This window comes from Pleurodeles waltl, chromosome 2_2 (genome assembly GCF_031143425.1).
Source record: "Pleurodeles waltl isolate 20211129_DDA chromosome 2_2, aPleWal1.hap1.20221129, whole genome shotgun sequence".
NCBI lineage: Eukaryota > Metazoa > Chordata > Amphibia > Caudata > Salamandridae > Pleurodeles > Pleurodeles waltl.
Genome location: NC_090439.1, coordinates 705,767,633 through 705,780,950, shown reverse-complemented (window position 1 = coordinate 705,780,950; position 13,318 = coordinate 705,767,633). Strand labels below are relative to the sequence as shown.

The following is a 13,318-nucleotide window of genomic DNA, read 5'->3' as shown; positions in this document are numbered from 1 at the left end:
GGTCAATAGAAATGTAATTAACCATAGTACAGAGAAGACATTTTTCCATACCAGTGTGAGTCTGCTACCTTGCAGAACTGTGTTTACATTTGTTTGGCTGTAATGTGAGCTTGTTTTGTAACTTTAACTTTGCTGCCACTCTAGGGTCGTGGAAAAGCAAAAGGGAGATACTTTGTAAGCCGCTATAACACGTACAGTTTCTACTTTCCTTTCTAAAGTCTACACTTATTTAAACAAAGCTCATTGGGCCGCTTATTCTTGAAATCTTTTGTCACAAAACACAAACCAAGATGCTTTAATCTTACTTTGTCTAATGGGGGCAATATTTAAACTGTACTAGTTTATTGACACAATTGCCGACTCGACAGACAATGTGTAGTGTGTTATGGAAGTCAGGTCTGCTCTGTTATCAGCTTGGAAATTCAGTCTTTTTCTTGCTTGATAGTGTTTCTTTTAATTTTCTTATGCATTTGTTTAATTGTTTCTCAGATTTTCTGTTATTGCGGTCAACTTATATCCATGTTATTGGTCCGTTCCTTAATTGGAGATACTTTGGGATCTGTGCAGTAGTTATATTAACCCATCGATCTACCCATACCATTTATTGATACTCACTGGGTTGGTAAGAGTCCAGTACATTTCCTCTTATCGTGACTTCCTGACTACATTCCAACTGTAAGCACCAGCAGAAAAAGTTTTCATTGCTTTTAGGTGACCTGAGTTGATATAAATCTAATGTAAGGAATATTGGTTTTAGTAAATTCAACATAAGTTTAAGAACTCATAAAACAAAACGATAAACTAATTCATTTTGTTTGCTAATATGGTTTATCAGCATTTTAAGGCAACAATACACCTTTATTATAAATGGGCCTTACGATTGCACTAGTTTTCTCATTCCTACTGTAAACTTCTAGCCTCCCTCTTGGCTCCATCCCTATCTCTCAGTTCACTTCAGGCCTGTCTTTTCCTCGTTTTTGATAATGTAAATACTGCTCGCCATTAAAGTATTTCACATGTCCCCCTAACGTCCAGCATCTTCATGCAGTGAGCCTTAATTGTCTTGAGAAATTCGCATCCTAAGGGTCAATCAAATAGTTGCAGTGCTCTCAGTCTAGTAGGGCATGTCATCTCCCAGCATCTTTTAGCCATAAACTTTAAAACAGGTGCCAAATAGAAGAAATTTGTCATTATCCATAAGTAGATGCCTTTCCACCGCTATGATGTCTTATATTTTATTGTACCACACGTTCAGTGTCAATGGTGGTCTCTGTTTCTGTTTGCGTGCTATTAACATTGTAGCCTACACCAATAGGTGAAACATCAGAGACCATTCCTTTTTTGCTCTCTGCGGCTATTGTTAAAGTTTGCAGAAAACAATTTCCAACCCCACAGGTCTAGGAAATCACCCCTTTTCCTGGACACGTATTTCCAAAATAATCACAATCAGGTACTTCCACCAGGTATATTTGTGGTCTCATCTTGCTCCACAGTCACTCCCGGAATGGTCCATTACTCCTGTATACTACTTTAAATAGGCTATTTTAACATGTTTGGAGTCAGATATCAAAGTATCGAGACCTTGATTTATGACTGTAAGATCTACTTCATAATCCTTGTTATATCTCTACGTAAGTCAGTCAGCTTATGTTTTGTCTGATATAGCCCTGGTAGGAAATTCTCTTGTTTCTTCATGTTTCCCCAACTTCTCAAAATCAGTCAGTTGCCTTCTGTCTGCTAATTTATTAGGAGTGTAGAAGGCCCAGTGTCTCAGCTGCTGATATCTGAAGTGTTCTGCCTGTGTTACTAAACTCACTTTTTTGCAGAGTTCAAAAGATTTGATTTTAGCCTAGCATAAATGTCAGCTAGCATCCTGCAGTCCCTCCCCTACCAGGTTTTGTACCCTGTATCCTCATAAGCTGGTTTGGAAGCTATATTGTTATGTATGGTGGGAACTGTGATGGGTGGGCTGTAAGTGTTTGTGTGAGTAGGGAGTCCCAGATCTCTAGTGCAATACATTTGACCATCATTTAATTGTTATCACAATTACTGCAGTGACCACGATACATCCCAAAGGGTTCTCCCTGCCACCGCTCTATCCAAGTGTCAAATGGAGTAGCTCTGTGACCATTCCTCCAGTCCATCATACGTTTTTAGCCCCAGAAATCACAGTCCGTCCTTGTGTTTCGTCATTCACAAAATGCTCCCAACCTGGATCTGGGACATCAGATCGTCCAGGTAAAGGATATTAATCCATTCAACCGAAGTTCAAATGAATTCATACCTTAGACACACCACACTAAGTGCCAACTATCAACATCTCCTGGTTAGGCCCTTCATCCGGCCATCCCACCAAGTGCTGTATTTTAGAAGTAATGTAATAAAGTTCAGAGTTAGACAGTGCCTGCCCACCTTGCTTAAGAGGAAGGAGAAATATCTCAAAACTGTAGTGCTGTCCTCCACTCCCACATGAGCCTGATGAAATACATATAGAGACAGCTGGCAAGATTCACAATCTAGGGAAGCGCTATATGTCGTGTCCCTGAAAGAGGCGCAAAAATCTAGAATGAGAAACTTTAACAAAAGCTGACAATTGCCCTTATTCAATATTATCATGTTGTTGAGCATCCTAATACTTTAATTCTGTTTCTTAAGTTTGATCTGAGCACTGTGCTTCATTCAGGACATCCTGCCAACACGCTCATAGTTAAAAGTCAGCATTTATGCAAATTGCTACGTACGCATGGCCGGTCACTAAATATGTCTAGGTTTTTCAGCACATGTGGTACAAGCTTTACATGGTCTTTCCGTTACACCAGAGCATCAGCAAAGAGAGAGATCTCATATACCAGGTCACCAATATTTACATCCCACGCTGCATTCATCTCATGAAATGTGCTTCAAAAGCCCCATATTCAAGTCCAAAATCAATGGTGACTGGGCACCCTTCCCCCGTTCTTTCCAAAGACTACATGCTTCCAAAATCGTGACATCCTCCTTTACATGGGGTCTTGATGTAGTATATAACAAATTAGTAGCACATAAATTAAGAGCGGAAACAAAATAGGCAAAGGACACGGAAAAGGATTTCCCAATTGAGTGTATCGGTGTCTAAGGAGGACATATCAGGATCCTCTTAGTTCGAAACAAGATGTGTCCAGGGATACACCAGAGTTTAAAGGTTCTGTCTAGCTCATAGGTACTCACAATATTTTTTAAGGGGCCAAAAAGTTTAGTCTGTTATGTGACAGAGGGCTGCATTGAAGCCAGCAGTGGCAAGTGGGCGGGGGTTGGGGAGAATCACCAGTAAGGTGGAAAGTTGGGGAAGTGAAGCATGTACATCTAGTTGCTGAATGAGAAACCAGAAAACTTGGGATTAATCCTGGCTTCCTCACTTTACCAAATTGTGTGACACTAGGCAATTGTTTTATTGCACTTTCCCGCTTTCTTTAGTATCATATATAAAAGGATGTCACAAGGACCCTCGTATCTCTACGGGACTGCTGGATTAGGGGCAGCAGCACCTCTGCTTGTATGTGACCGAGTCACTCCTACACTAGGTGGCAGCTGTCGGCCCAATCCTTCCGTCTCTTTAGCCGTACCTCACCAAAACCCGAATAGTAAAGGTGCTTTCTGGCAGCCTAGCGCATGGGTTCTAGAAGACTCTTGCGGGGGAAAATTGCGGTGTAACTAGTCTTATCCATTTCTCTTGTTGGCAGTAAGTCTTTTTTTTATTTTTTTTTACACACTCACTCACTCTCTCCATTTATTTAAAAGGCGTGAGCTGCAGTGATTAGGATAATGACCAGTAGCAAAATCAGGATTGTGAAAATAAGCAATGTAAATTGGAACAACCCCAACATATTGCAATAAACACGAATATTCAAATTCCTCCCTAAAGTGTATTTGCTACCCTAGAGAGAGCAAGGCTTGATACACCTAATCGACCCATGCCATGTCCATGAGAAGCTGGCGATTGCCTTAGGACAAGGTCGGCCTCCAGTCTCCAAATCAGGTTTCGTAGAGACACAGAGGCTGAGGTCTGCTGCAAAGTGACGTGCAGTATAGATGGAATATCCTGGGTGGAATCCCTTCTAATGGCCTTGGTCTCACAAGGTGTAGGCCGACCCACTCCCCCATGCTCTATTCTGTAGTGGGAGGAAGCAAAGTGTGACTGACACCACAACAGACTAATGGATTAGAAGAGCTTGCTAAAAGCCCCTTCAAGTAAGTATATTATACATAAACTTTTATAAAAAATGAAACGTCTTGGCTAATGCCAGACATAACCCTCCCCCCCCAAAAAAAATAAAAACAGCCTACACACATATCCTGGCCCTTCCACGAGATAGAGAAAATGCCAAATAATTGCGACTAACTTTTAATGTGACCAGAGCACAACATCCGTAATGTGTCAACACAAGCTGATCAGATTTTCAGCTATCTAGATATTTAGCATGTCCCAACATTGTTGTGGAAACACAACTAACAATGAAAATCTTGGAACCATGTGAATAGTGAGCAAGCTGCTGAAACCTCTGACAGGCCATAACAATAGCAGAATGGGCTGCATAACTGCAGAAATACCACATGATGTAATACAACATCTAATAGTAATTTTATTTGGCTGAACAGACAATGCTCATCCGTAGAACGTAGCATTTGCAAACGTTAAAAAAAAAAAAAAAAATAGTTGCCATAATTTCACGTGTAGCATAGTGATTGTAGAAATCTTTGTGACTCATCAAAACATGTTCATTTTGCAAAAGCATAATTTGCACTGGGTTCATCTTATGAGGCAAACTTGAATCGAGTTGAAAGTGTCCAGAGGCACACAGCTGGCGAGGACGGAATATAGTGTGATTTCTATTGCAGTGGTGGGGCCGATGTAGTGATGTATGTTTTCTGTTAAAGGGAATGTTGCTCATGTAAGATGTTATTTTTACTTGTTTTTTAATACAGAGTTTTAAAGTGTTCGACATAAAAAATCAACACATCATGAGCAGTGAGCCAGACGCACTGGCAGTGGTCAACCAACTGCGGGATCTGGCATCTGATCCTTTAAACAGACGAGCTATTGTGCAAGATCAGGGATGTTTGCCAGGGCTGATTTTATTTTTGGATCATCCAAACCCGCAAGTTGTCTACTCTGCATTATTGGTAAGTACTCTTGGTCCTAATCAAAACTATTGTTCTACTACAGATAATGCTTTATTTATGTTGTAAAGAATTGACTAGCTTTCGATTGATAGTGAGCGAAAGGCATTTCCGTGCTGACGATGGGAGATGGGCTTGTGTTTGAATGTGTGATTTTGACTTGTCCGAACAAGTGAACAAACATAAACTTATACCTGCTCCTTGTAACATGCCTACAAAAACAAAATCTTGGTGAAGACTGCCAATTGGATCGAAAGGACAATGCATTAAGAGCGAACCAGGTCAGATATCAAACAGAGTTACAAATTTAGAATGCACTTTAAAAGGTCTTTTCATGTGAAATTTGTGACATTGCCTTTGTTTATTATACAGTGTATGAGTAGGGCTGTTTCAAAAGAAGTGTCTCAATAACCTATCTTACCCACCTCTAAAAAAAAATTATGTGAGGGTAATTCTGTACAATTATATTCGTATAGCATACTGTTAATCTGTTATCATGAATCAACTGTTGATAGTTGCAGTATGTTTGTTCAGATCGTCTTGCACAACAGATTGTTTCAAGAAATGGGAGCAGGATTATTCTTCATCATTAAGTTTTCGTTAATGTTCATAAAAATGTAGCAAATCTGAGAACACTGTTCCAAATTTTTTTTTTTTAAACTGACTATCTAAAGGCAACAGTTTCTGCCTTGCATGTTAATACGTGAAATTAGATTTAGCAAAATGTAAATAAGCGACTTGGCTGAGTAGCTCTTTTTAGGTCGCTTACCAGACAGTGCAAGATGGGAAAGACCTTTTTTGGGCTTAGGATACGTTTACAGCCCACCCATTTCTTACCATTGGCTGGCATTATTTCACTTCTATTTGCTTACTTATTCAAAAGCTTGCATTCCTCGTCTTGTGTTTGTTCTTGCCTTGGAGCTTAGCATCTTTACCATGACTAGTATCCTTCCAATGCTCACTTTAAGGAAACTACCTTTTACTTAAGCACTCCATGAGATACATGTTTTACATCTCGCTGCCTTGCGTGCTTCTTACGCCTCCAATTACCACCCCACACTGTGTTTTTTTTTTTTTTTTTTCCCCGTAGGATAGTTTTCCGCTGATTCCTTGTGTGCTTCTCCACCCTCATTCTGTTGCTGTCTTCCTTGTGTGCTACTTCCCTGTGAGACTTCCCCATGCTCTGTGTTGTCCACTCCACCATGTGCCAATTTTTCCCTCCCCAAAGACTCGTCCATTGCCTATGTACTTCAGTGACCCCTCCCCACCTTTTTTTAAATTTTAAATTTCATACTAAAATTCCCATTCTTTCGTTTACTGATTGAACTGGCATCCGCAGTCTTGTATTTGAATTTTCTTTTTAAAAGAAGCAAAGTAAATTACACACACATCATTCTACTGGCACACGCATGTGTGGTGACGCTTGCATGTGCATATTTCATAATGTATGCATGCACCAACCGAATAATGGTGCAGCTGAATCATCGCTTCTCCCTTCTTTTGCCTTATTTTTTGCTAATGCTTTGCAATTCTCCCATTTGAAAAGAAAAAGGTAGACCTCTGTCTCATCAGATGGAGATTTAGCACTGTTACCTTAAAGCAGTAGACTGCTCAATAATCCAAGAATAGTGTGCACCTGTCAGTTAATTTACCCCAACCCCCCCTTAAACGCCCACCCAACACAACAGTCCATCAGCACTGGACTTAGCCCTTCCCTGGGCTTCCACCCATAGAAACTCTTATAGAAGGGTGCCCAAATAAATGCCAGATGTGTGCTTCTTTCAGGTCAGACCTTGTTTGGGTATACTTTTTCCTCCAGAGATCATTCACAATTTAGGTGGCATGATTCTCTACACTGCTACTACTACTCAACATAGCAGCATTGTTTTCACATAGAAGCATTGTTTTTATCCAAGTGTTGTTCAATGCAGAGAGTTTTAACCTCAAGCCTTTTGTTGTTAGTGTTTTTGAAATTAATATCTTGGGCACTCTACACACTTTCAAAACACAGGATGTGTATTGACATACCCTGGCCCATAGGGAGGTGGTAGAGATTCTGGAACATCCCTATGAGGTGCACACCTTCCAGAGACTCTTCCTCAAATGCAGGAGCCACCCATACCTGAGTACCACCATCCTACCTGGTCTCACTTATAAGAGGGAGTAAAATACATCTAACACCAGGAAGTCTTGTTCTAGAGCAGGGTGTGAAAGATCCCATAACTGGTGTCCGGGGGCGGGGGCATGCTCCAGCAAGGGAGATTAATACATATACCACTCTCCTTGGATAGACAAGAGATGACACCCACAGAGTCAATCTGATCTGAAGTTTATTATTCCTAAACAGCATCTTTCCAAACTTGGTGGCTGAGGCAGATCTTTATCTAATGACATGTGACTGGCATCTGAACTTTTTTTATTTAACAGAATCTTAAACATTTGGTGTCGCTCCCCGTAGAATGGTTCCTTACCAGTAATTTCTCCCTTCAATTCAGAATCTGATGCTAGAACAGTACCAGGAGTTATTTTTGGTTTCCATCATTTTTAGGGTTGAGCCTGCGTTGCATGCGCTCCCGCATGCGTATCCCAGCGAGACGCTTTAGTTACTAGAAAAGGGCTCGGAGCCCTGTCGACGTCACGTCAGTGTGTTTCATTGGTTCGTGGGCTTGCCTAGTAAAATCTGCTTGCTTTCATTAGTGGAAGGCATGCACACGTCATGCCTTTTCCGGTGGTTAGCCCTCCTCGAGCGCAGCGACCAAGTACAGAAAACATGCAAGGCTCGTTTTCTGTCGGATCGTGGACTACTTTTTCTAAATTTTCCTAGCGCGATTTCGCTTGGCAGAAGTCGAGCGCTTTACACAGTTAATTTCACTTTTTCGGTTACGTACATAAAAGCACTTTTGCCGATAGATGAAAAGTCGGGTTAGGAGTTTACAACGCGATCAGCTCTAACATGAGCAAATGCGAGACCCATTGCATTGCAAATGCTTGTTATTTTTTGTTTCCTCACACTCTAGCACCTTTGGATTGGACTTGAACCCAGTTCCAAAGTCACCAGCTCTGACCATTAAGCCACATCTTCTCTCATCGCATTGGTAAGCATCTGGATGTTTCATCGAGTCCCACTTGCTATATTTACGCAGAAACAAAGGAAGCAACTGAAATGTTATTTTATCTTCTGCCTTGTAAGTTGTGCGAGGACAATTTAGCTAGCACGGGTACACTGACTGCATTATATAACCATCTAAAATCTCAGATGAATTGCTTGTATTCCTGCCCCGCAGCTCCAATATTAGTTGTGCAGTCATCGTTTGCACGCTGAGGATGGGCAGGCTGGCTCAGGCCACCACTAGTAAATGTCTGGCTGACTCACCACATCAGACAGGGAAAGATTGATGTTTGTGAGACAGCCTCCAGTGAAATGAACCTACCATATGGGGGGTAGACTTCCCCCATTGTTGCCATGCCAGCTTCTCATAGCATAGAGAGCGATGTGGGTTCCTGGGTGGCCGATATGGCCAGTTGGTGTAGTAGTGATAGTGCTGGTGCGTACACCAGAGACTTCCCGCTTTTTCGCTCAATTTCTGCCAGGCCTTTGTGGTACTATATATTGTGTTGATTCCCAAACTAATGATAACCTTATGTACATGTGTTAAGATGGCCTTAAGAGGTATAGGATGTGCGACATCGCTTTCTATCACTAAGTGTTTCAGATCTGTAACAGAAAAGTACCAGTTGTGTGCAAATTGTTCTTGTGCACATAAGTAATATAGGTACATATTTGGGGCTCCACATCCCCCCACTCGTAAGTGTTTCTTAGCTACATCTAGGTTGCTTTTCTGCCCAGGCTAGCGTTATCAGATAGGATCTTAGTGTTCTAAAAAAGCTTTGGTTAGAATGACAGGGATATTAATGAATAAATTTAGGAACCAGGTCAAGATGGTCATCTTCATGATTGCACCCCTGTCAGCCAATGACAGAGGAAGTCTTATCCACCGGGCTACCTGATCCTCTAATTTAGAGATCGCTTGTCCATAGTTCTGTCGGATAATGATTTCAGGATGCCTATGTATCAACACTCCTAGGTATTTGACTTGTTCCGTACACCGCTCAAGGGAGAAATCAAGCACCTGGGGTTCAGTACACTGCGTTCGAGGGGAAAGTGGTTGATTTTTCCCAGTTTATGCTCAGGCCTGAGAACCTCTCATACCAATTATATTCACATATTGTCGTAGACTCCCATTTTGGTAACAAGACTGTTGGATTTTGGGTATCTGCACCACCAGACATAGGAGACTTAGAGGGTCATTCTGACCCTGGCGGCCGGTGGCCGCCAGGGCCACCGACCACGGGAGCACCGCCGACAGGCTGGCGGTGCTCCAATGAGCATTCTGACCGCGGCTGAACCGCCGCGGTCAGAAGCGGAAAGTCAGCGGTCTCCCGCTGACTTTCCGCTGCTCATATGAATCCTCCATGGCTGCGGAGCGCGCTCCGCAGCCATGAGGATTCTGACCCCCCCCTACCGCCATCCTGTTCATGGCGGGAAAGCCGCCATGAACAGGATGGCGGTAGGGGGGGTCGCGGGGCCCCTGGGGGCCCCTGCCGTGCCCATGCCAATGGCATGGGCACGGCAGGGGCCCCCGTAAGAGGGCCCCAAAATGTATTTCACTGTCTGCCTTGCAGACAGTGAAATACGCGACGGGTGCAGTAGCACCCGTCGCACCTTCCCACTCCGCCGGCTCGATTACGAGCCGGCATCCTCGTGGGAAGGTCGTTTTCCCCTGGGCTGGCGGGCGGTTTTACTGGAACCGCCCGCCAGCCCAGGGGAAAACTCGTAATACCCGCCGCGGTCTTTTGACCGCGGCGCGGTAATTTGGAGGGCGGGATCCTGGCGGGCGGCCTCCGCCGCCCGCCAGGGTCATAATGAGGCCCTTAGTCTGATTCCACACCGTGTGACAGCTGTCAGGCTAACCCTTTTTGGCTAGCTAGAGCACCTCACAAGTACCAGAGGTAGAAGTGATTTGTGTCAGCCTATTGCATGACACTCAGACTCCTCAGGAAAGTCGTTCTGGAGCAGATATTATCTCCTTCTAAGTCTCATACATGCAAGGACAACACAAAAGCAGGATCTTGGTTCAATAGGTTTGTTGGACCTGGCATTTTATGGTGTGTTTTCCCCTGTCTTTTTGCCTTCTGACCTCTTTTTATGGTATGCTGGACCCCGTTTTTGATAGTTTATTGTATCTGTGCACTTTACCACTGCTGATCAGTGCTAAAGTGCAAGTGCTCCCTGTGTAAATTGCATTGGTGATTGGTACCATTCGCGAGCACCTGGAACGCCTGACAAATCAATGGGACGGGAACACCCTTCAGGTAACAGGCTAAGATTGCAGATCAAGTATTACAAGCCCTGTGAAGGACTGCTTTTTACAAATCATCGAATGACTTACAGAATTATTGCATTCTTTTCTGCTAAGAAAGCCCCATTTCGTGTAATTGAAACATTTGTACTCAAAGGGTAGCTCCCACATGTCATTGATATAACTATCTCCTAGCTTTTCGGATCTGCCATTGATATAACTATCTCCTAGCTTTTCAGATCTGCCCACAGGAATGTGCTTCAAAGAAAAAGTGAATTGAAATGTTGAAATTGGCAGATTAATAACCTTGTGCCTTAACCATACTGCAGATGGTCTTTCTGCCACTGTGAAAGGCAACCTTTCTAACTTTGCAATGTCTAATAAAATGTGTGTTGCTTCTTTCTTAGCCATCTTTTGTTGCTGTCACGTCAGATTAAAAGCGGCAAACAATTCCCTGGAGCTGACGTATTGCCAGGGCATGCAAGCACTTTTCAGAACTTGTAACGTGCAACCTAATGGACCTAAGCTGACTCAGTCCATGTTGTAAAAATTATATTTAACTTTGTATGGTGTAAATTGCAGAACAAACAATGTTATTTAGGGCCTCATCACGTGTTTGGCAAAGGGTATTACTCCATCTTAAATGTGACAGATATCCTGCCCGCCGAGTTACAAGTTCCATTATATCCTATCGAAATTGTAATACGGCGGATGGGATATCCATCACGTTTGTGACGGAGTAATCCCACCCGCCAAACTCGTAATGAGGCCATAAGTGTGTGTATGCAGATGGGCAAAGTGTTAATACCATTCTCTACAACAGCTAAAGCTTTCTATGAATTTTCCTAATCTATCTGCCTCTACAGGGTGGCAGCTTCTCTCTATGAAAGTTTCCAAATCTCATCATAAATTGCATATAAAAAGCTCTTAGTGTGTGGCTTTCTTGAAACTAACAGAAAATCTTATAAATCTGTGTGTTGGCTGACAGGAGACAAAGGTGTTCTTTGACTGCTGTTAATGTGGAAGATTTCAACCATTGTTGACATAATTTGCCCACTCTATATGTGGTGACAATATCAGAGTGATGTAACGATATGCAACATGGGTCTGGTCGACTTGCTTTAAAACCCCCTGTGGAATTTACAAAATGTGCATGACAACCATTTGTGTCCATTGGCCAGAATAACCACTTGTTTGGACCTTAAAGTGTTGGGTTAAGTGTCGCCTTTTGGACCCACCTGTTGAGCTGTGCTTCAGTAACATTAAAAACTTTTGCCATTTGTCAAATTTAGCTAGTGATGGACTACTTGGCGGTTTCAATTCCTTAATTATTGCTAAGCCTACACAACTTGTTTGTTGTACAGTTTCATTTAGAAATATAATTTGCTATGGAACCAGGCATGCTATAGGCAAAGCTTCCCTTCCCTGTATTTGCCAATTTCTATTTCCCCATACACTCTTTAAGTCAATAGACTTCAACCAATATTCATAGCCATCAGTAGCCAACTGGGAAACCATGGATTGTTCATTGGTGATATGCAGGGTTCTGTTACACCCTGGTACTCCAGTTGTGTGAGTAATTCCCTCACTGGTGGCTTAGCTTCATGTTTTATGGGGTATTGTGGTTGTAGAAGTGATGCTGATCTGCTAGGTATTATATGGTAGGGGGAGTCTTTATCCCAAGCTAGACGGTTGAGATACAGCACCGGGGCTTATGCCAATGCCCTATCTACTGTGTAAGTCTATCTTAATTCTTCAGGCACAAGGACTGAGAAAGATGCCATAATGCCAGCTTCCCCTCACGGGAGGGTGGACAAATTCGGGTGGCCAATCTTTTTCTGCCAGTGGAATGTCATAACATGACGTACATTTTTCCCAGAATATAACCTTAATTGTGAGCTCTGTCTCCCTCAGTTTGTATTTTCCGTTTGTAAACCCTATCTGAGGGGAGACCCGTGTGTCTGCAGTTTTGACTTCTAAATAGTCGCTCATTACTGTCACCGCCATAAGCTCTTGACGAGTCTGGTGAAATATTGTGACCTCTGCCGTGCTGTCTAGCAGAGTCAGTGCCCAATCCCTGTTCTTCAGTAAAATTTTCATTGTGTGTGGCATTGCTAGCCAAAATTGCTTCCACCTTTTTCTTTTTGAATTGTGCTTTCTGTTGCGTTCGTTTTTCTTCCTTTTTTATGGAAGGTTCAAATAAGCTTTGTGAATCTTTTTTTTTTTTTTTTTTTTTGGTTTCACGTACTCGTTCTGTTATTTGTTATGCCCGCCTCTCTGACTGCGTTTATCCGGTGAGTCCTGAAAGGAACAAGATCTCGGAGCCTCTGGCGTACAGCTAATGTTACTGCTTTCCCTTTAACGTTACCAAATATTATCGAGGATACTGTGGTAAAGATGCCCATTAATTGCATCCCCATATCTAGGGCCAGGGCAGCCCTGTATTTATCCTGAACTTGTTTTAACACTTCCAGAAGATTCGCAAAATGTCTGTGTACCATGTGCGGTAGTGTAGAGTGCAGCAAACACTGCACCCCAAGTGGTGCAGTTATCCACTGAGGGAACCATCCCGAATGGCAAGCACATTGTAAGAATTCTATGTTTATCCTGGGGTCCCATATGAGGAAACACTGCTTCCAAGGCGCTAATTATTTGTGCGAACCAAAACGGAATCTCTTCACGTTTGGTTTGTACTCTACCCAAATTTGAATGCTCAGTAGCAGGATTTATTCCGGTGGTGGCCACATGTGGTAGGGCCGCAGCAGCCCTTGCCGGGTGGTGTTTAAAATCTGCATTACAAA

General features: G+C 42.7%; 1 protein-coding gene across 1 annotated transcript in view; it reads left to right on the top strand.

Moving 5' to 3' along the window:
* ARMC1 (armadillo repeat containing 1) overlaps positions 1-13,318 on the top strand; it is a 113,390-nt gene that overhangs the window by 6,277 nt on the left and 93,795 nt on the right. Inside the window, exon 2 of the mRNA XM_069220258.1 lies at positions 4,963-5,160. Coding sequence (XP_069076359.1) covers positions 4,999-5,160 — 162 coding nt within the window. The 5' untranslated portion in view covers positions 4,963-4,998. The remainder of the gene's footprint in view (positions 1-4,962; positions 5,161-13,318) is intronic.